This window comes from Panthera tigris, chromosome C1, assembly GCF_018350195.1.
Source record: "Panthera tigris isolate Pti1 chromosome C1, P.tigris_Pti1_mat1.1, whole genome shotgun sequence".
Taxonomy (NCBI): Eukaryota; Metazoa; Chordata; class Mammalia; order Carnivora; family Felidae; genus Panthera; species Panthera tigris.
In genome coordinates, this window is record NC_056667.1 from 72,043,796 (window position 1) to 72,068,668 (window position 24,873).

A 24,873-nucleotide genomic window follows, 5' to 3' on the forward strand; every position below is an offset into this window, starting at 1 on the left:
TAAACTTTTCCACCAAAACATTCCTAACATCAGTTTAGAATTATATGTGTCTCCAGGAATTTGGGAGGAATATTTTAAAGAGGCCCCATAAAAATAAAACAAAAAATCTTTGACTTCTCATGTTTTACAATTATAATTTAGGAAAAACTTTAATTTTTCTCTATAATATGGCTATATTTGTTTTAATATATAACATGAATTACCAGTGAAATCAATTAACTATCCCCATCCTCAGTCTTCATTGAAAATTTATATTCCTGAAACAACTGTCTGCTTAGTCGGTGACTCTGAGTATTCTTGCACAATGGTTTCTGCCTCTAAGAAGGTGCATATCTCAATCTGAGAAGTAATCTATGTTAGAAACACTGCTCCTTTGAAAATCACGACACTTAAAGTGTATATAATCATATATTTTGTGAAAGTTATCATTATAATATGCCAAATAGGCTATCCTTACACAAAGGAAGTACCATATTTATGTGGCATGATATCAAGGGCTTCTTACCCAAAGAAATAACCCCTGCTATATACTGCCTCAAATTTCTGATTCCATTAAAGGAAATATCACTGGAAAGGATATTATTTGAAACCTGTATTATATATACATGTGTGTGTGTTTAATATTTCATATATTTTCCTTCAATTCTAATTTAGAGTTTTTATAACAAATAGCTGAGATTTTTAAAAAGTCAAAAGTGTTTGAGAATTTGCTATTCATAAGTTTCTTGTTATCAAACCATCTTTCCATTCCTGAAATAAAAGCTACTTGATGGTTATATGTTACTCTTTTGATACCTTGCTGGATTCTTGAAGAACAACGTATGTAGAATCATTACATCAATATTTACAAGTTAAGACTGGTCTGTTTTTTCTCATATTGTACTATCTTTATCAACTATAGTATTGATTCATTATTTTCTGTGACCTAATTTAAGTAGAATTTATTAGGCTAAGTTTTAAAAACAGAAAGTACAAATTAGACACCATTCTCTAATCACAATGCTAACAAGTTAGATTTTAATAACAAAATCAGAAAAAAAAAAAAACCTTTAACTGGAAAATTTAAAGATTTTCTCCTAAATCATTGGGGTCATTGGGAAAATACAAATAAAAATTACACAGTTTTTAGAAAAATAACAAAAATTAAAATACTACATACCAAAATCTATGGGATATAGCTTAAGAATTATATTTTAGATAGATTTGTATTTTTGTTCTGTTATCTTTAAAATGATAAAAATATAAAATGTCCCTAGTCCTCTTTATTTAGACATATCTATTATTTCTTTCCTATGGATAGTGTTTCCTTTTCCTTTTTTCTCCCTTCCTCCCTTTCTCTTACTATCAGAATTAGCTTCCTAGTATTGACTTTTTTATTGTTAAATATCTTTATAGTACTTTTTATTTGATTTATCAGCTTTGGATAATATTAATTCCCAGCCAGCTTCTACATATGAGCCAATCAGCAAACTTAATACACTTCCTGTCTTTTTTCCCTCTTCCCTTCCCATTTATCAGTGATTGGACCATTCCTACATTTGTATGGCATTTATATTCAGTTCTGTTCCCAAATTTTCTTCTTATACAGCCAGTCTTTGTAATCGTTATCTCAGTTATTTCCTTTTTGATGAAGTTTATCCTCTATTAGTCTCCTCAAGAAGCGTTCATGGAAAATTTCCTGGATATTTGACTTTTTAGAATTGTTTGTTGGTAGCCTCATATCTCAAGTTTCACTGGATATAAAATTCTTTGCTGATACTTTCTTTGAATATCTTAGAGATATGATTCCACTGTCTATTGGTGTGGAATGTTAGGAAAGAAAAGTCTGAAGTCGGCTAATTTTCTCTCTCTAAATGACTCATTTTTTTTTAACCAACATGCCCCAAAGAGCTGTTCTTTATCTTTGAAGTAAAGTGCAGATTTTATTAGGATATGGCTTCATATTGACCATTCTGGATAAATGTTTCCAGGCATATAGATGCCCATTTGTTGTTTAGATTCAAGTTTAGTTGTTGTTGCTTGCTTCAGCAAAGTTTTCATGAATTACATCCTTGAATATTCTATTTTATAGTTTTGGTTTTCTTCTTCAAAAATTCCTATTATAATAATGTTTAATCTCCACTGCTGTCTTCTGTGTCTGTTATTCTTTGTAATCTCTTAAAATATGTTCTTTATCTTCAGTTCTGTTTGATTTTCTCACTTCTGTCTTTACCATGTTTCCTATAATGTCTAATCTCTCTTTGTGCTCCTTCCAATTTCATCTTGATTTATAAAATTGTTTTCCTACGACATCTTTTTCTGAGTTCTACAAGCTCACAATTCATATCCTTTTAATGTCTTGCCATCTCTTCCTTCTCCTGAGTTCTTATATTTCTGTTTTATGATCTTCCTTCATAGAGGTGATTTTTTTTATGTGTACATTCTCATTTTGCTCCTTTCTCCTATACCTTCCTTATTGTACCCTTCTATTTAGTCTGTTATAGTTATTTTTAGTTACTTATTATTTCATAGCCCAACAATTTATAGAAGGATGCTGGGGAGAAGACAGAGGGCCATGCCTTCCAAATCTCAAAACCCAAAGGGCTCTTTCAGCATTACCAGAGTTTCCTTCTCAAATGGCTTTTTGATATACCTAGCCTTTTTCTCTGAACCTTCTAGCAGAACTTCTATAGCCAGCCTAGCTGGCAACACTTTACTCTCCCTCCTCTCTATCCATTCTCATTGGTATATGCTTCAGAATGAATCCTTCACCTTAGGAAGTAGATTTGTGCATGTTTTGGGATCTGTCCCCACTGGCCATTTAGCTACTATGTGTGCTTCTTGACCCTGGGCAGCTTCTGTCCACCCCAGTTCCTGTAGCACTTGTTTCGTACAAGGGCTAAAGGTGAAATATTTCAGGGTATGCTCCTCATCTTTAGGAAGTGTGGTTATGCTGGCACTTAGATGCTTTTGTCAGCATATTTTGAGTTTGCAAATATTATCAGTCCCCTAGTTTTGCTGAAAATGGAGTTTTCAGGATTATTATTTCATTAATTTTTTTATGATATCTAGAAATGGAAGTAAGAAGATAATTTCTCATTGTTTCAAGTTTATACACTTCAAGTATATACCTATTTCACAGATGAAGAATCTGAGGCCCAGAAAGATTGAATAACCTGGTCAACATCACACAGCTGATAAATAGTAGAAATGGATATGAGTCCAGTCAGTGTAGCTTCAAAGTCTCTAATCTTTGCCTCATCACACTGCCTTACAGGCAATGTGTTCTCCACATCACCTCATATTTCCTTTGGCAAGCCTCAGGAATTAATCATTATTCCCACAGAATCTCACAGTGGGGAATATTCTGTAAGTGGCCACCAGAGTTGGTATCTGAGTGCATTTCTAAATGCTAATCCAGTTTTTCACTTTCAAATCTTAGTGTGAATATGTTTAACAAATGCTTTGAGCAGATATTGATGGGAGAACAGAGGACTCTTAAGGATAAAAGGCACAGATGAGAGGGGGTGGGGAGAATAGGAGAAAGACTTCTGTCAGAGAACAGACTCTTCATTGTTAATTTAGGTCTGGCCCTTGATATCACCAAATTGCAATTTGGAGGTTAAATTTAGGTAATTGGTACCAGTGAATATAGCAAAACAAATAAACAAAAAACGTACTTGTCTATAATAAATTACTTGTTTCATGAGTGGCCCTAACCACATAATCAATCCAGTTTGAGTCATACAGGAAATCAGTTACTTTTTAAAGAATATTGATTACCAACCAGGCACTTTATTAAGTGCTTTGCATTTTTTTTCATTAAGAATTTTTTTAAATTTTAATTTATTTTTTTTATTTGAGTACAGTTGGCACACAACGTTCCATTAGTCTCCAGTGTTCAGCATAACGATTCAACAAGTCTGCATGTTATGCTGTGCTCACCATATGTGTAGGTACCATCTGTCACCATGCAGTGCTGTTACAATACCATTATATTCCTTATGCTGTGCCTTTCATCCCCATGACTTCTTTTCCATAACGGGAAGCCTGTACCTGCCACTCCCCTTCATCCGTTTTACCCATCCCCCCACCCCCCTTCCCTCTGGCAACTATCAATTTGTTCTCTATATTTATCAGTCTGATTCTGAGTTTAGTTTGTTTATTCATTTGTTTTTTGTTTTTAGATTCCACATGAGTGAAATCATATGGTATTTGTCTTTCTCAGTCTGACTTATTTCACTTGTGCTTTGCATTTTTTTAAGGAATAAAAATAACAGCAGCATTTATTAATTCTACATACCAAGCACTGGTCTCACAACTTTATTAAGCCACATAATTCTCACAATAGCCCTACGAGGTAGGTACTATTGTTAACTCTGACAGTTATAAAAACTAGGTCACAGAGAATTTAAATAACTTTCCCAAGGTCACCCAAGTAGGATATAGAGGCAGAATTTGAAAGCAGACAGTCCTCTGGACCCAAATTCTCAGCATGGCAACTTTAAGGAATGCATATGTCCTCTAACAGCAGAACTGATTCTCAAACAGAGAATAAATCATGGTGTCACCAAGACAACACTTTACTCTTTTTACTGTAAACACCAAGCCTAATGACTTCATCCAAAACATGATTTCAATAACCACACATGCTGACTCACAAACTTCTCTTCTGGACTTGCATATCCAATTGCCTACTGAATTTATGCAATAGAGATTAGATGTCCTGCAAGCACTTCTAACTCAACATATTTTCCCCCAAATCTGTTCCTCTTACTTTAGTGCCTCTCTCACTGAAGAGCCCCACTATCAAACCACTAGCCAGAGTAATATTTTTATAGTGTGAATTATATCATGCCACTCTCCTGAACAAAATCCTCCAATGGCTTCCCGTTGCAGTAAAAATACAATCCAAATCCTTTCCATGGTGTTATGAAACCTATGCCATCCACTCCCTTCTTACCTTTCTTGATCTCCTCTCTTTTCATTTCATCCCACCTTACTTAGTACCAGCCACACTGGTCTTTTCTTATTCCTTAAAACCACTAACCTCATTTTGAATTCGTGGTATTTGCACTTATTATTCTTTCTGTTTAGAATGCTCCAAACCTTTAGTTCATTCAGATCTAGGCTCAGATGTGACCTTTTCAAAGAGGTTTTCCCTGACAATAATATCTAAAAGATAAAATAGTCATCCATCTGGCCCCAGTGATTCTCCAACATCTTACTTACTATGCTTTATTTTTCCTTCACAGCACTAAAAATTTAGGGAGACATAATTAATAAATATATTATATATATATATATATTATATATATATAAAATCATATATATCACATTTCATATGCATATACATTATATACCACACTATATATGTATACATGGTCCATGAGGGTAGTGCTTCATCTTGTTTTACTGTTATATTCCAACATATAGAATAATGACTAAAACAAAGTGGGTCCAAAGTATTGTTTGAAAGAATGAAAGAATCAATCAACCATCTAACGCAGAAACCTGGCAATCACCACTGATACTTCCTTTCCACCCATTCTCCATAGCTATTTAGTCATCAAGTCCAATACAAGCCTTAGTTAAGCTCTCTTTACTCTTAGATTATCATATTAGGCTCCTAATAGATTTCTCTGCCTCTTGTAAGACACCCTTTTCCAATCTGTCATCCACACTGCTGCCAGAAAAACCTTTCTAAAATACAGAACAAAATGAACATTTAGTTCATGACACTGCTTCCTATAACACCTCGGTGGTTCTCACAGCTTTTAGTACAAAACTCAAATTTCTTATTTCAACCCTCAGACTCTTAGTGATCTAATCCCTGCCTGCATTTCTAGTCTCGCATCTCATGCCTTCCTAACAAGCTTTCTTTTTTTTAATTTCTGCTACATGTCAAAGGTGATCAAACCTAAAAGATCAAAACAGGAAAGTTTAGAATGTAGGAAAAAAGGATCACTCTCAGCAAGATAGTATACTAGAAATAAAAGGGAATCATTAAACAAGGAATGAAGTATCCATGGTCTTTCAGCCTTGTGGATATCCTGTTTAAAAAACCTTTTTACCATTCTCCATCTCCTCAATCTTTCATTAAAGGATTATGGCTTCATTTTTTTTAATGTTTGTTTAGTTTTGAGAGAGCAGGGGAGGGGCAGAGAGAGAGGGAAACACAGAATCTGAAACAGGCTCTAAGCTTTAAGCTGGAAGCTCAGAGCCCAATGCGGGGCTTGAACTCATGAACTGCGAGATCATGACCTGAGCCAAAGTCTGATGCTTAACCGACTGAGCCATCCAGGCACACCCCTTCTTTTGTTAATGTTTTAGGACTTCATTTTAAAATAAGTTTCTCACTGGTATTCATATGAAATGGTGAGTCTGTGACACAGTTGATGAGGCTGAGTAGATTGGCACATTTAAGAATATCCTTATAACTGTGAGTGGTATGGTGGTTTTATTGCAAACTGTCAAGTTATACAAGTGAATCATTGGGACCCCCCATCTTGATTTCACTTTTTCAAGTCCTCCCACCCTTTCCACTATGGCACCCAAAGCCTATAGGCTACTTGTGCAGTAAAAAATTTAACCTTGCCCAAAGAACAGGCATGTTTGTTCTTCGCTCCTGGGAGGTACTCTCTTAAGCTCTTGAATATCTTGCCTGATAAAAATATTTTTGTTTATCTGAGGGTTATGGACCACATAAGATAGTCCCATAATGTGATTTATAGTAAGAGATTTGGTCATGTGGCTCAAGAGGGCCTGGAGACTGAGGTCAGCTACATGGTCAGTCCACCACGTCTACATGACGGTGCCCCAATAAAGACTCTGGACATAAGGGCTCAGGTGAGTTTCACTGGTTGGCAATATCCTGGGCATATTGTCACATGTCATTGCTGGGAAAGTTGACACTGACTCCACTGAGAGAAGACAAACTGGAAGCTCCATATGCAGGACTTTCCTAGACCCTAACTCAAGTGTCACTTCCCTGGGTTGATTTTAATCTATATCCCTGGTGCAATAAACCATAACAGTGAGTATAACAGATTTCACTCAGTTCTGAGTCTTCTAGAGCATTATTGAGACTGAAAGTCATCTTGAGGACCCTTAAACTTGCTGTTGGTGCAATGCCCCCTCACATATTTTTCCTTCGATGATATCTGCTCACTCCATGGCATTCTTCAATCTCAATTTTTTTTTAACCTTTCTTAAGTTTCTTGCCATATCAAGATGAATGTGTGTGTTTTTTTAAATCCCATTCTTTCAGATCCTTGCTAAGTATATCCCTGCATGCTAAATTTACTCTTTAAATTACCTCCTTTTTAAGCTTTCAGTATAATTTTGGTTTGTTGTTGTTTTGTTATATATTAATGACAAATACATCCTACTCAATTCTCTAATAAAATAAATAGAAAGAAAACACTAACACAAGAGAATTCCCAGAAAATGAAAGATGTTTCTACATTGAAAGGGCCTACTGAATGCCCAGCACATTAAGTTGAAAAAAGACCTGTACCAAGGCACATTATTGCAAAATTTCAAAACATCAAAGATAAACAGATGATCTGAAATATTTAAGAAAGAAAATAAAACGGTCACCTATAAAGAATTAGTATAAAAGATTTCTTGAACTGCAAGGCAGAAGGCAATGTCTTTAAAACAGAGAAAACTATTTACAGCCCAAAATTCTGTACCCACCCAGATTACCCTCATGCTCATGTGTGAAATAAACACATTTTTGGAAATGTAATGTACACATTTTCAGGAGGCCACTGGATGATACACTACATTCAACTAAGGAAATGGATGATGAAAACGAAACACGAGTTCTAGGACACTGGATTTAACACAGATGCGAGGCATTAACTCTACAGGAAGCTTAGAGAATTACCAATCCACAGAAGAACAGGAGAATTTTAGCTCCTAGAAGGAATCATCCCCCACCCAAATCAAATGGTTGGAATATTTGGTATTTTTTTGGAAAATCTTTTTCAAAGAAGGTTTAAAATTCTTTTGGAGTATCTGAGAAGAATTAGTGATAGTGACAACTCCTGATTAAATGTTACATTATTGTGTCATGCCAATTTAACAAAAAATCTACTTTAGGAAAAAAGTACTTCTAAGTTTCTGATAACACACTACTGTTTTCATTTCATTTCATTTTTTCTTTAACTCAGAAGTATCCAATTTTTGGATGTTAAAGAGGTTTTAACAAGATTTTTCTTTTTATTAAGAACTCACAATAAAATGTTATGGTTATAGAGAGACTAAAAATTGTGAAGTACACCCTGAAATAAAGGAGCATTATTTTGTATTCTATAAATGAAATCTTAAGGTTGAAAGATATTTCTTTCATTGGTTCCGAATTTTTTAAAAAAATCTATTCAAAAATATTGTTTTCCTTATATCTTTCTTTGCCTCAGTTTTTAATATCTTGATAATGCTACCTTTTGTAAAGTATTAAACTCATGACTCCAGCAGATGGCAATTAGGAAGCAAGAAGATGTGTAGTAAAAAAAGAGTTTTTTGTTGTTGTCAGAGATAGCCTAGATTCAAGTACTACTGCATGAGCCTGAGCAAGCCCCTTCTTTGAGCCTTAGTTTCTTTATCTATAATCTCTATCCTGCAGGTTCATTATGAAGATTAGAATAATGTATATAAGTGCCGGCAAAATATATATGTAACTAATAATGGCAATTTTCTTTCTTTCTGATCTTCTCTGTGGTCCTGGAGGCTTACTTGTAAAGAATTTGTAGACTTCACAATCAAAATACTTGAGTTCAAATCTTAGTTCTTCCATTTATTATCCTGTAACCCTTGGAGTCGTTACTTATTCTTCTTAACCTTATTTCCAGCAATTCTATCACAGGCATAATTACAAAAAACCCTGTGATGGGATAGTGGCGAATATATATTCTACAAGCATGGGATTGGTACATGATAAGTTCTCAGAAGGTTTAAGTAATAACAATGAACCAGAAGATATAGTTTCTCTCCTCTTCATGGTTAATTAAAGCAAAATAAAGTAACAGAAATGACTTGGTAAGAATAGCATTTCATGAAGTTATATGTGACATGTGACCTATTTTAACCATTTCCCCATAAAATAGAATTAGAAAATGCCTTCCAAGATACATTTTAATTCCTCTACATGCTACTTGGCCGAGAATACTTACCTACTTATCACTTTTGTCAATCAGATACAGCAGTGCCCCTTCCTTTGTGCAACCTCTTGCTACCTATACATATTTCCCTTTCTTGTCTCTTTCTTACTGATATTTAGTTGATTGAACAAATTGCCAAGTGGCTTGTTGAATTGGTCACTGAATTGAAATCTTGGTTTTGTAAGAATGAATAATTTGGCAGCCCTGCTAATGTAAGACAGAGGAGTAAAAAAAAAAATAATAATAATAATGGGGACATGGTGATGTCTGTAGTATGTCTGTAGATCCAGCATAGTTTCATAGTTTTTCTCTTTGACTTTGGCGTTTTAGTTTTTAACCTTTGACAAGACACTTGTTTTTACACTTTGAGGCCAGAGACACTATCTTACTTAAATTTCAATCGCTGGCAATTAAGATATTATGTGTCAAATACAAGATACTTTTTAAAATGTTGCTTAATAAATAAATTAGAGTATACACAGATTCCTGAAACTCTATCACCATACTACCAGAACAACTAGCTAGCAAGCAAAAAGAAAACATTGAATTATTTTCTAAGCCTCTCCATTTAAATCATATCCCAAACCCACTGGTATGCAAATTTTATTTTGTTTCTTAATGATGTAAATCTAGATGGAACATTTAGTATATGCTTGTGTTGTTTCAAGAAGTGCAAAGGTAATTCAGTCACAGCTTACCACCCCCAAGAACTCCCACTTAAAATGAAGTCACAAGCAAAGCCTTTTCACTGTACACAACTTCCCTTTTATAGAGAGTTTGCTTAAAAATGTAAGCAATTTCACAGACGGAAGATCTGAGTAATTTCTTAAAGGTCATATTTCCCCCCAAAATTGGTTTCTTCACCCTTACATTCTCATTGTACTGGGTAGAATTTTTTATTGTTGCATGTTGAATTTAAGGTTACGACGATTTTACAGTCATATACTTTGCTGTTTGGAAGCAGAATTTTTATATAAGCAAATACGTAGCAAGGTAGCTTTCTTACCTTGTTCTTGTGCATGAACAGCACTGTCTGCCACACATAGCACAATAAAATGAAGAAGCAGTTTCCTAAAAACAAAGGGGGTGGATTTGAGAGGATATTTACAACCTATAAATCATATAAAATCCAAAATGAACTGTAGTGCATGATTAAGAAGTAAGCTATTATTTTAATTAACACAGTATTTTAATAGTCATATTGGTTAAGAGCAAGGGCTCCAAATTTAATTCCACCTTTGCCACTTACTGTATGACTCAGGAGTACTTTCTATTGCCTTGGTGTTTCTTCATCTGTTAGATCTATCTTATAAGGTTTTTGTAAATTAAAAATTTTCATGTAAAGCACACAAAACAGTACCTGGCACACAGGAAGCACTCCATAAATGTGAACAAGTATAAATAATATTATCAATTATTATTATCACATATTATGTCAAATTATCATACATGCAATTTTATACAAAGTAATATGTTTACACAAAGCCACATAACTTATAGTCACTTAACCACAGTGTTTACAAATTGATGGAAACAGTAATTTATTTTTGAGAATGAGAGAAAGAGCAGAGGATGAGTAGAGGTGGGGCAGAGGGAGGGAAAGAGAGAGGGGGGAGGGAGGGAAAGAGGGAAAGAGGAAGAGAGAAAGAGAAAGAGAAAGAGAGAGAGAAAGAGAGAGAGAGTGATCTCTCTCATCAACTCATCTCACTCAAGTAGGCTCCACACCCAGTGCAGAGCTGGAAGCAGGGATAGATCTCATGACCATGAGATCAAGACCAGAGCTGAAATCAAGAGCTGCATGCTCAATCCACTGAGCCACCCATGTGCCCCAACCGTGATATGTTTAAATAAATGTTTATATGTAAAATCCTTTTGGTTATCATATTGAAGCCATTTGAATGTCACTTGCACTAAATTCATGATACTCCATTCAGTTCTGAAAACAGCAATGGCCTGTAGATGTCAACATCAAACATTCTGATTTGCAGTAATTTTGAGCATTGTACTCAATCACCGCAGATCAAAATGTTCATTCATATTGATAGCTAAGAAAAAATATTTTGTGATTTTTTTTTTTAGTATAACCGAACTTTTGATAGATTTTGTTAAGGGGTCTTCATAATTGGCTATATTCACCACCCAAGTGAAATTCACAGAGATAAATTCAAAAAGGAATGATAAGCTTGCTGAAAACAGTATTTTATTACCCGATTCTGTTTTCTATTCTAAACCAGGGACTCCTCAAATGACATTTATGCAAAATGTAGTTCTGTAAGGAGTGATTACAAAGCCATCTGAAAATCACTTTTTCTTAAAAGTTCCTGGTATACTAAGAGCAGTTGGTACATTTCCTACTTATTACCAATAATAAATGTTTTTATCTTTATCAACTCATATAAGGAGCATGTTAACATAACAAAGATAATCTTTTACAAAGTGGGCCAACAATATATAATTGTACTATTCTCTTTGGTATAATGGAACTATCATTTGTATTAAAATGGTCTTAACCATATCTTAGTAAGTGAAAAATGTACAGTCTACGGTCATGCTCAGTACAGAGCACAGCTTTGATAAGACAGTTTTGATAGAATACTTAAAACTGTCGCCAACTCTATAAACTAATTAACTGAATAATTACAGAAATCTCAACTGATATGGGCAAATGGCTGAACCATAACATTTTAATGAAGCATATAACAGACTCTTATGTATGGTGTCATCCATGTAAAACAATGCTTAGTTTGCTAAAAGAACCCCCTGAGGAACTTGTGAAAAATGTAAATTCTGGGCTTGTCTCAGAGATTATGAATCATAAATTTGGAGTGAATCCTCAGTTTGGATACATTTTTAAGTAGGAGATTCTAATATAGATTGTGCGTATACCAAACTCTGAGAAAAAAAGAATTTAGAACATTTTCTATTTATAGTTACATTGTACTTAAAACACAAATATTATTTTGTTAAAATCACATATATCTAATTTTATGACACAACATTAGGTTATCCAACCCTTGTGTTTTGTTTTATCCTTTTCTCCTGTTCTAGATCAGTGGTTTCAAACTTTGCTATGCATCAGAATCACCTGAAGGGCTTGTTAAAGATTGCTGGGCTCCACCCAGAGAGCTTCTGACTCACTAGGTCTGGGGTGGGGGGGTGAGAATTTGCATTTATAAAGAGTTCCTAGGCAATGCTCGTGCTGTATGTCTGGGGTTTACACTCTGAGGACCACTGTTCTGGAACAGATGATGTTCAAGAGATGATGAAAAGCCTGTTTGGGATCTGTTTTTTATCTTCACCGCACAGTGGAATCAGCTGGGGAGTTTTAAAAACTACTAATACTCGGGTCCTGCCCTCCCTACCTCCTGTCCCACAGATTCTGATTTTAATTTGTGTGTGGTACAGAGATTTTTAAACACTCCCCACCTGGTTCTACTGTGCAAACAAGTTGAGGACCTCTGTGTGAGATAAAAATGCTATCTCTAGGTTCTCCAGGATAGATCCCAGTGTGATCTAGACTTTGAGTAGAAAGAAGCTCTTTCCCTTTCAAATTTATATTTCAACAAAATAACTGACAGGATATATATCAGTGAGACTAAAAAGTAAGGATTAAAATCACCGAAGGAGAGTACATCAGAATTATGCTGTCTTAGCAGAAAATGGAATGTGAAAGGAAACACTCAGGCGCATCAGCTGTACTTCCCAAGGTAATCTGGCTCACTTAGAGTTTAGAAACAACCCAACGGGCACTTTTTCGTTCAGAGCAAGCTAACTAATGAAGAGTACAGCAACCGGCACTATTCATTTAGCAATTCAGCCAACTCATAGACTTCCCCAATGACCTCAGGGGAGAAAAATGAAAAATAAAGTTCTTTCTAGACATGCTAACAAGTCCATTCCTGGTGTAAGGCAGGAAAACCTGAACACATCAAACATCCCTTAGCCAGGTGATCTTAGGGGATTATGACAAATCAGTTGAGCCATACATTATGTAAGTGTACCTATGTATTAAAACTGATGACTAATAGAGAGGTAGAGATTGATGACTGAAATAGAGATTTTCTTTCTCTCTTTCTAAGTATGCCCCAAACTAACAGCCAACTAAGGAAGAACATATGGATATCCATATCCATAGCAATATGGATTCCATTATGCCTAACCACCACCCCCCACCCTCCCCTGAAGCTCCAGCCATATCGCATTATACTGTATTCCCTGGAGAGACCTTGTAAGTGTCTGAAATGCCCTCTCAGTCTTCACCTGTCAGAATCCTAAATATCATCAAAGCCTAATTTGAATAACATCTGCTCCGTGAAGTTTCCATCATCCCTAAAGAGGGCTGGATTCTGTACTCTTAATGCTATAATTGTAAATTTATTATATCCCATATATATTGTACCTTTTAGGATTAATTAGTAAGTAAATATCTGAACAAGCAACAAGTTTTCACCTTTTATCTATTTGTTACATGAAATTGACAATTAGTAAACATTTTTAAAAAGGAAAGGAGAAACAGTAACATCTCCCAATGAATGAGGAATTCAATTCTTCCCTATGGACCTAATTCTTTTAACACTTGAGAAAAGGAAAGTAAAATAAGGGTACTTTTAGTTGGTTGTCCAAAGAGAGAAAGAAGAGAAAAAAGAACTTAAAAATATCTGTTATGATAGGTTAAGTGGAAAGGCTTCCTCTTCTCCTTTTTTTCATTTTAACTGTTTTTCTCACCTTTGAAGTGGGAACACAGAGAAGACATCAAGCTTAATTGACACACTCAGTTAAAGAGCCAAACTCCATCACTGTATGAAATGGATTTCTAATAAATCCAAGCTTTCTGGAAAATGGTTGGGTTGGGCTTGTTTATTTCTTTGGTTTTGCCCTCCTCCCCCATGATATCACACTTACTATACATTCACTTAATTAAGAAAAAATACACATTTCCACATGAGCCGATAATAGAGTTCTCAGGGGCATCAGCTGTACTTTGTGCTTGTCCCATTGTACTATGCATGCATTTAGTGCTAAGTCTTGCTGGAGTCCTTGAGTAAGTTAAAAATTAAACCCGTATTAAGCTGGAGAGAAAACCACATGGTTAATAAGAAAATAAAACTACACTGGAGTCAAAATACTAAACCTGCTTCTATTTGTAACTTACGCTGTGACCTTGGGTGGGTCATTTCAATTTCCCGAGTCTTGGCAACTTCTCTATTATGTGATGGTATAATATAAATTTCATATTTTACATTCCAAATATAAAACCTCAAAATCTCTGTGTGTGGTGGGCTCCTGTTAGTATACTAGCATTAGATGACAAAGATCAAATTATTTAGCAAGATATTCCATAAATCACCATATATAATAGACATGATATTTAACAAGTCTGGAAACGTCTTCCTACAGTTCCATGCAATACTCTCTTAATTATGTAACCTAAAATAGTCTACTAAGTTTGCTCATTTGTTCACATATTTACTTCAACAAAAACTCTAGTTGTTATATTAAATATGAATACTTTTCAAATATTTGAAGCATGTCTGTTTTTGTTCACTTTTCTGTATGTCTGGACTGTAAGTCACTAATATAAACTAACCAGAACATATACTCAGGCATTACACAAAAACAGACGGGATCTAAAAGAAGTCAACAATATGGTAACAGTCAATAAAAGTTCAGAAAATATAACCCATGATCTTAATATCTGAGGATTTCTAACAAAATATGAAATACTCTGTGTGTCTGGTCTGCTAGCCACATTTTCAGTGTGACAGAAGCCACAATCAAAACATAACCAGACATGTGAGAGGTAAAGGCCTGGAGGGGATCAGACAGGAAATAGATATCCAAAGACCATACTCAGAATATTTAAGGAACTAATATCCATCCCAGGCATCTTCCCTAAATAATTCTTAGAGCTATTCAACTTTCTCCTTTTCTGAAGGGTTTTAGTTACTTTAGGGGAATCCCAGGCATCTTTTTGTTTAGGCTGCCCATGAGACTCTCAGGTATTATGTCTTCAGGCTACTAAAGCTCATTCCTACATAGATTCAAGTTAGAATAGTAGGAAGGACTTGTGAAATCTCAGGAATAGGGAATTTGTTTTGTGAGTTGGTGATTTTAATTTAAACCAGTTGGAAAAGGCAAAATAATCTGAAAACCACTCACATGTGATATACATAGATAATTTCAACAATTTCCATTACACTACATTTACAAGTCAAAAACTTTGTTATGCGAACTTTACTTGTTGCCAAGATCCAGAAATAGTAAAATTTCTGTCCTTTATTCCTCAAATACCTGAAAATCATTTCTCATCCCAGCAGTGGGGATAAAGCTGGGTGATTCAGGGAGTAGTCACTAGCTTACATACAATGACTTTCTCAATCAGTTCAGCTCAGTAGGTACTTGTATAACTAATGCAGTGTGAAGCATTAGAACTTTTGGTTAATTTCCAAGTGTAGAGGGAATTTATGAAGTACGGGGAAGATAAATGCCTAAGCACTTCAAGGGATCACAATGTCTAGGGTCCAATCAGTAGCAGGGAAGAAAAATACCTCAACTAGTCCGTCCTTGTAATACCAAAGAGATTGTTAAAATGATTGCTACCTAGCCTTAGTGAAGTTCCTGACACACAGCACTGTTAAATAAAGATTGTTAAATGAATGAGTCAATCTTCAGTTAGTAAGACTATCAGGTGGTCTTGAGTTTCAATAAACATACAACTAACTTCTCTAGTGTCTTCTACATGCACACTGATTCCAAGACCAAGGAGTGAGGTCATCCTAACCTCCATATGTTTAGCTAAGAAAGTAACCTGGTTTAAAGGCCTGTCACAATCTGGTCTCTGGTCTCCAGATTCAGCTCTGGTCATTCCTTCTCAAGTATGTGTGCTTCAACCAACTTCATTTCTTCCAGGCCCTCAGATGAACTGTGCTGTCTCACCGTTCAGCCTTTTAATGTTCGGTCTGGAAAGTTCCATGCCTTTTCCAGTTAGGTCTCTGTGTGGATTTCATTTCCTTTGGTGAGCCTTTCTTTCCAGGATTACCCTTCCATATACACCCCACCTTCCCAGGACTGCTAGGTGTCCTCCTGCCTATACCTTTATCTCATTTTGTTATACTTGGTTGTTCATTTTCTTTTTCCAATACCAGATTGGGCACGTAGGGAGGACAGCAATTGTGTTTCTGTCTTGCTCCACCACTGTATCCCTTCTGCTTAGAACAATGCTGGGCACATAGCTGGAGCTCAGAAAACATTTGTTGAATATATGAGTGCATGATTGAGTGAATGAATGACAGAATAATGTTAGCCCTTTACGAGAATGAAAAGGAAATGGTCTTCACTTCTCATTCAGAGTTACAAGTTCTAAAATAAGTCACAGTTGCAAAGCATGGCAAGGAAAGTAGCACAGCTATTTTCACTCCCAGGATAAAATTTATTTTTCTCCTGTCACTTCACAGATTACCAAGCAGAATGTCTAAGCAACACTCAAAATTACTTTCCATAATTTACAATACCTGTCCTTGAGACATCAGTTTTATTTTAAACATCTACTTGATAGCAAAGATAACTTAGCAACTTTAAAGAATAGAATTTCATGCCAACTAGGAAATAGATGTTTATATTCAAAACTCCTCCCCGCCCCCACCTTGGTTATGGAAACCCTGTGATTACAACAATAGTATCTAACCCTGACTTTTGGTTTTAATCTCCCTTTATTACTTCCACAAATTCACATTAAGCAACTCACCTAAAAGCAGGACCATGCGGGGCAGCTGGGTGGCTCAGTTGGTTAAGTGTCCAACTTGGGCTCAGGTCATGATCTCACAATTTGTGGGTTTGAGCCCCACATGGGGCTCTGTGCTGATAGCTCAGAGCCTGGAGCCTGCTTCAGATTCTGTGTCTCCCTCTCTCTACCCATCCCCCACTCATGCACTTGTGCCTGAGATCACTCTCTCTCTCTCTCTCAAAAATACATAAACATTAAAAAAAAAAAAAAAGCAGCCCCATGAAACAAAGGATCCAGTTTTAAAACTGTAAATGTTTTTGGATGACTAATCAGAATTGTGATTTTTAAAAAACTGCTCCTGCTCTTACAAAAACTTCACCACAAGAGGATGGTGGAAAATTAAAACCTCAAGGATTTCATTAGAAACTCTAAGGTTTAATTCAGTGGCTTGACATTATCATCAGCTAATCAGCTGCTTCTGCCAAGTCCCCTCCCCTACAGGGTTGGTAGCAGTTTTTGTTTTTTCAAATTGAAGAACGCATAATTCTTTAAGGAAGTTGGATTTTTTTTTTTTTTTTTTTTTTTTTTTTGAGAAACAGTTTTCTCAGATCAATCAGTAACTACCTTTTCCCTACTTGGCATGTGTATAGTTGGAGGTATAAGGGGCTGCAATCTGATGTAACTTTGAATTACTTCTTTTTTTTTTTTTAATTTTTTAAATGTTTTTATTTATTTTTGAAGGAGAGATAGAGACAGAGCATGAGTGGGGGAGGAACAGAGAGAGAGGGAGACACAGAATTCAAGCAGGCTCCAGGCTCTAATCTGTCAGCACAGAGCCGGATGCGGGGCTCAAACTCATGCAAATGTGAGATCATGACCTGAGCCGGAGTCGGATGCTCAACCGACTGAGCCACCCAGGCGCCCCTCTTTGAATTACTTCTTAATTGTCTGCAGCCCACCCTCACTGACAACTGTAGTGGAATAAGCTGGATGTCAAGGAAGCTGCAAGGTACCCCCTGGCAGAGAGGCCTTCTAGCCCCGTGTGTTCTCCCACAATCCTCTATCAACCAACCCAGCGTCTCTCTGACAGGGTTCTTTTCCCATTCCACGTAGTCTAATTTTTCCTCAGTTCCTTGGTGTAATCCATTCTGTTTCGTTTCTCTGCCTCCCTCCCCCCAATCATCTGGACCCAATTTACAAACCCCAAACTGCCCAAAAATTTATGCAGGGCCTTTTCTGGGAGCGTCTGGAAGGGAAGCGTAAACCAGACAAGACAGAGGCCAGGAGAAGATCTGCTTTAATCCTCGAGATGGAGCAAAGCTACCAACCCCGCGGATTGCTGGGCAGCGACGCAGGTCTTACTCAGTGTCCAAGGGAAAGCCCTCCGGTTGGGAGCTGGCCGGGAGCGCAAGAAGGGCACAGGGATGAACGCGGAGGCGTCGGCCGGACAGGAGGTGGAGGGCCTCACCCAGCTTCTCCCGTTGGAGCCTCCCCTCGGGGACCTGAAGCTCATTCCACCATTCCACCCGCCCGTATCAGCAGGAAGATGCGAGTGGTCCCGCAGGATCCGCGGCGCCTGGAGCCTGGCTTTCCAAGCGGGTCCATGCTGGGGGGCTCTTCAGAAATGTGGCGGGAAACCTGCCTGGGAAGCTGGTGCGACCCACGTGAGCCGCCCTGGGGAAGGTGACCAGCATTGCCTGACCTCTTCTGGGACCGGGACCTCCCTGGTCGCGGGCACCTGGGCCCACGCCCAGCGTTGCGAGCCTTCCTCCCCACTGATTCGTCCGGCTGCGGGAGCGTGGGAAGGTGCGTCCTCGGTAGCACGGAAGCCCAGCCGCCCAGGCTCCAAGGGGTCAGAGGAGAGTGAGGGCGAGCCCCAGCCACGCACGGCTGCACGCGGCTGGGAAGCACATGTGCACACAAACACTGCCACAAGGCGGTCTTTCTCCGCGCCCCGCCTCCCTCCGCCTGCCCTCAGCGGGCACGGTCAGTTCTGCCCCCTGCCCACCTCCCACCTACTCTCCCAAAGGGCAGCTTGGGGGAGAGAACGACCACAGCCACTTTGGTCCCGCCCGCCCCGGGGCCAGAAACAAACTTGCATAACCCACTGACCTCTTCCCGGGGAAGCAGGGTAGCCAGCCCAGGCACGCACCCCCCTCCACTCTCTGATCCCAGTGAGGGAGTAGAAGCAGGTACCAGCGCCCAAAGAGGAGGTGGGGTGCCAGTCGGGGCCTGCGCTAACCCTCCGCGGGAGGAGCAGCCCCGCCCCCGCGTCCAGCCCCTTCCCCAGTGACAGGCCGGTGGAGCAGGACGCAGCCTCGGCCCCAGATGGGCAGCACGTGTGTTGGCTTCCTAACAACAAGAGGAGATTGCCTCTGAGTGCAGTCGCGCCCTGATGCCCGAGGTTTTGCCGGTACCCTCTCCCCAGCTCCGGCCCCCCTGCCCCATGTCTGTTCCCCGTGGTCCAGGCTGCGGCCACAGAGCCCAGAGGACCGCCAGCACCCCATCAATCCCCAGGCTGAACGCCGGAACAAGCACCGCGAGAAAGCAGAACCTCAGCCAGGGCCCTGAGAAAGAAGGAAGGAGGGCGCGAGGGCGGCGGGAGCTGGAGCCCCGGCGGGCATGCGAGCTCAGCTCGGGAGTCGCGGGAGTCGCGGGAGTCGCGGGAGCCGCGGGAGCCTCGGGAGCCTCGGGAGCCTCTGCCGCCGGAACCGGGACGCGCGCCAGCGAGATTTTCCTTACCAGCCGCAGGACCTCTTTAGCATAAACTGAGAGATCCGCTGGCAGGAGGCTTCCTTTCAAACACGGCGTTTTACAAATTGAGGAGACAAGGGGAGGATGCCACGGCTGCTCGCCGGCTCCCAACTTTAAAAAGTGCCAAGGAGCGGGAGCACAGATCTCCGACCCGCCCAGTGGGTCCAGGGATTGGGGAGAGGGGTGAGTCTAGCCCTTGCATCCTGGCGATTGGGCTACTTACGTTTTTGCCGTGTGGGAGACCTTTCCACGCCTTGTCCTGTGGGCTCCTAAATGCATTTGTATGCATTTGTCCCTGCAGCGAAGCACTAACGGAAAACAGAAGGCAACTCCGAACTGCTAAGGGTGCAGGTACTGGCCATGAAAAAGGAAAAAAATAAAAACAAAAAACTCACATGTAAACGATGCTCCAAAAACCTCAACAACAACAACAACAACAACAACAACAACAACCAGGGAGGAGGGAAATAGGAAGGGGGGGGGCAGAAATAGCACGCAAAGGGTAGATCTACGCGAGCTAGGCTTTCTAGTTCCCTAGCTCGGTAACGGACAAGCCCGGGGGGGGAGCGCTCCTCTGGGAGGGCGGGCGAGAGGCGAGACCTCACTGGCAGGCGGCGGGGCGCCGGCAGCAGCTGGAGCTCGGCCGCGAGTGCAGCCCTCGAGTTCACTTGCGGTTCAAAGGCGACTCTGTGACTCCAGTGGAGCCCTCAGCTTTGGGCCTGGGAGGAGAGAAGGGTTGGGGGAGGGAAGGAGATGAAGGGGGTGAAGGGTGGGGGAAGTCCTTGGAAACAACCCGCGCCGGAACATTTGTCAGACAAGCTCACACACCCACTTCGGAGATCTAGTTGGTGCGAGGGGGCTGGCAGCAACTGCAGGCGCTCAGCTTTGACTGCCGCCGGCTGCTTCCCCTGGAAGAAGAGGAGCGCAGCAAATCCGGCCGGTGTTAAATTTCACCGCTCACTGACTTGCAATGACATCACCAAACACAGTGCACACCTCCCCCTCCGCCCCGCAACCTACCCCCGACCCGAGCCCGGCTCCCGCGCCTGGTCCGCAAGCCCCTGGGCCCGCAGCCGCCCCGGCCACGCCCCGACGCTCCAGCTTCCCACGCCACCCTCCCTCGTCGTCCCCGAAACTTGTAGGTGACTAGTATCCTTCCTTCGTCCTTTTTTTCCGGCAGTCCCCAGTTTGATGTTTTCCGCTTGCATGTCTCCCATCCCCAATTTTTCATCTCCGTCCTCTTCACACACACTGTCTGGAATTATACTCAGCGGGACCCTTCATTCTCCTCCGACTTTCTTGTGTTTTTGCAGTGATGCTTGTGGCCTAAGCCATATTATAAACGGACTGTGACGGTCTCCTTTCTATCTTTCCTCCCCTTCACTCTTGACTTTGAGTCTGCCCCCTGTACTACAATTTCTGCTTTCTGCCCTCCTCCAGCTTATGAGCATGGATTAATGATTTGTGTTTATGCATCTAGAACAGGCTAAGAGACTACAGTCTTTCCAATTTGAATACCTTCTCCAATTTTTGTAACACATTTTTTTTTTAACATAAGCTTCGATCCCCTCACAGCCCTTTCACAGCCTGAGAGAGAAGTCTACCTTCCAAATTTTGGGGGGGAAATTAACTTTCTGATTTTATCATTTTATTAATAAGACTGGAAATTACAGGAGGCCAGGGATCTATTATCTTACTCATCACTGTATTTTCAGCACCTAAAATACTACTTAGCATGTCTGTTTAATGAGTGACTGCTGTATACCATTGAATATCATTTCTCCAACAAGTTTTCCTCGTCTATTCTGGGTGCCGTCCACAGCTAATGATCCCTCCACATGCTGAAAACCATCCCACACTACACACATATTATAAAAGTTAAAGAGAGCATATTGATGAATGGAAATGATTGATGCAACCCTTGCAATTTTAGGAATTTTCTTTCCAGGAAAAATTTGGGGAGTTTTTGTTTGTTTGTTTGTTTGTTTTTGTCCAGGAATACAGAATTTAATTCATCTTTCTTTCCCTCAATTTTTCAACTTTTTTTCTGTTCATAATGTTGAGTGTGGATATTTGAATGCCGTGTGAGTATTATTAAAATGTATCTCAGGTTCTTTGACTACAAGAAGAGAACAGTTGCTAGAGGTCTTATCAAGATGCCAAAGGGTCCATACACATAGCTTCAAATAGAGTACATTTGTTTGTGGGAGCAGAGGCATTTGCCTAGTAAAAAATAAACAATGTAAAGCTCAAATGCTATAGATTTTTTAGGATGGTAGAGATTCGTATAGATCAAATTTATCAAGACAGATTAACCAAAGACCCTGGGACTTAGCTGGGCCTTGAAAAGTGAAGATGATTTTTATAGCTTGAACAGAGAAAGATAATGTGTTTGGAAATGGAGAACAGGGGACTCACAAAAATGGGCAAGAGGAGGATATCTTAATTATATTCAGAGGAAAAGAAACAGATTCATCAGTTTGGATTAGAAGTTTGTGCATCACGGGGAGCCTGGGTGGCTCAGTGGGTTAAGCGTCCAACTTCAGCTGAGGTCATGATCTTGCAGTTCGTGGGTTCGAGCCCAGTGTCGGGCTCTGTGCTGACAGCTCGGAGTCTGGAGCCTGCTTCAGATTCTGTGTCTCCCTCTCTCTCTGTCACTCTCCTGCTCATGTTCTGTCTCTCTCTCTCAAAAATAAATAAACATTTTAAAAAGTTAAAAAAAAAAAAGAAGTTTGTGCATCAGAAGGGAGATTGAGAGCAAAATATGGAAGTCTCTGAATGCCAGAATAATGGTTCATTCAGTCATTCAGTATACCTACTATGTGCCAGGAACTCTTCTAGGCACTGAGTTACACTGGTGAAAAAAATGTGTGAAAATTATTCCCTTCATGGAGTTTATATTCTAGCATTTAATATTTGGTCTATGAGCAATAGGAAACTAATTAAAGAACTTCAAACTGATGAAAGATCATGTTCCAAATTACCATTTTAAGAAGACTGATCAGTACCAGATGTCAAGACTGAAAAGAGAGAAGGTTGGAGGATAAGTTAGATGTAAGTGTTGAAATATGCTAGTATCTTGAACTGTGGGAGAAATGATAGAAAAGCTAAATAAGAGAATCATTATTAAAAGAAATTAGGAAGGCCTGATAACTGGTTACATTGGGAAGGGAGAAAATAGAGATGAAATTTCAAGTCTGAATGACCAAAACATTATGCCATTGGCCAATGGTCAGAGAAGACAACTAATTCAGTTTGAGACATATTTAGCTTGACATCTTGGTAGGAAATTCTACTGGAACCATCCAAAGGTCTGTTAGAGTTGAAAGCTAGAGTTCAGGAGAGAGGCCAAAGCTACCGTTTTAGATATCTTCATTATCTGCAAGTGGTATTTGAGATTTTAACAGTGGAGTCTATTTTCAAAGAAGTGAATATCAAAATGAAGAACAGAGAATCAAGGATATAAACTTAGGTTACAGAAAGTGGGGGGAAACAATGCAGAATTAAAAGACACAGAACCAAAAGTATGCAACATTATTAACTAATAGTACAGGAGTTCAAAAAATAATAATATAGTAAATACTTCATAATATTTACTATGCATGACATAATATTTACTATGCATGAGTATTATTTTAAGTACTTTTTAATCTTTTTAATATTTATTTATTTTTGAGAGAGAGAAACAGAGTGAGTGGGGGAGGGGCAGAGAGAGAGGGAGACACAGAATCCGAAGCAGGCTCCAGGCTCTGAGCTGTCAGCACAGAGCCCGACGTGGGGCTCGAACTCATGAACCATGAAATCATGACCTAAGCTGAAGTCAGTCGCTTAACTGACTGAACCACCAGGCACCCTTGTTTTAAGTATATTTTTAAAATATATTAACTCATCCTCTTAATGAATCCTATTAAGTAGACACTTTTTATTATCCTCATTATACAGAGGAGGAAATTAAGGCAGAAAAAGATTACAGTTGAATCTTGATCAACTCAAGGGGTTAGTGTGAGGAAGGAAAGGAAGGAAAGAAGGAAGGAAGGGAGGGAGCGAGGGAAGGAAGGAAGGAAGGAAGGAAGGAAGGAAGGGAGGAAGGAAGGGAGGAAGGGAGGGAGGAAGGGAGGGAGGGAAGATGGAAGGAAGGGGAGAATTATTGACAGCATCAACTTTATCAAGAGTCAGTCTGCATGGGTTTAAATCTTGATCACCAGTTTTTTGATCAGGCAAATTAACTATAATTGACCCTTGAAGAACATGGATTTGAACAGTGTGGGTCCTCTTATATATGGATTTTGTTCAATAAAATACTATAAATGTATTTTGTCTTCTTAGGATTTTCTTAACATTTTCTTTCCTCCAGCTTAATTTATTGTAAGAATATTGCACATGAGTTGCTTTCTACAATTATGGATTCCTGAGTCTTATGCTTAGAGATTCTGATTGAGCATGTCTGAGGTAGGACTCAAGAATCCGCATTTTAAACAAGTAATTGTTAAAAGTACTATAAGTAATTGTGATACAGATTAACTAGTGATCATATGTTAACATGTCAATCCATTCTTGACTTAGTTATTGAACACAATGCTTATTGACTGCCTGTGAAATCTCTTAATGAGTAAGTACTCTCATTCATATGTACCTGGGAGGAATCACTGTGACTTAATTAAAATTCCATGCTTAAATATTTACTGAATTAATGAATAACTAAATAAAGAGTGTCATGCCTACTATGTATTAGGCAATGTCATAAGACTTGGGGTTATGAAGAGATGTGGCATAATTACTACTCTTAAGGAGCTTATAACCTGCTAGAGACAGAATCTAGTAAGAAAAATCAACTGGTATAAATGATTATAAGAAAAACCAACCAGTGATATAGGGCAGTTGGGGCACAAAGGAGATAATACTCAATTCTATTAAGAGTGAGTGGAAGCACTTGAAGCTTGGGTCTTTAAAAATGAGTAGGTGAAGGGGCGCCTTGGTGGCTCAGTCGATTGAGCGGCTGGCTTCAGCTCAGGTCATGATCTCAGAGTTTGTAGGTTCGAGCTCCGCATCGGGCTCTGTGTTGACAGGTCTGAGCCTGGAGCCTGCTTCGAACCCTGTGTCTCCCTCTCTCTCTGCCCCTGCCCCTGCCCCTGCCCCTGCCCCGTTTGTGCTCAGTCTCTCTCTCTCCTTCAAAAATGAATAAAAACATTAAAAAATTTTTAAAAATGAGTAGGTGTTATGGGGCACCTGGGTGGCTCAGTGGGTTGAGTG

At 39.2% G+C, this 24,873-nt stretch overlaps 1 protein-coding gene across 1 annotated transcript in view; it reads right to left on the reverse strand.

Annotated features, from left to right (window-relative positions):
• COL24A1 (collagen type XXIV alpha 1 chain) overlaps nt 1–19,902 on the reverse strand; it is a 398,425-nt gene extending 378,523 nt beyond the window's left edge. Inside the window, exons 1-2 of the mRNA XM_015536213.2 lie at nt 19,847–19,902; nt 10,153–10,217 (exon numbers count right to left, since the gene is read on the reverse strand). Coding sequence (XP_015391699.2) covers nt 10,153–10,217; nt 19,847–19,902 — 121 coding nt within the window. The remainder of the gene's footprint in view (nt 1–10,152; nt 10,218–19,846) is intronic.
• Nucleotides 19,903–24,873: the final 4,971 nt, after the last annotated feature.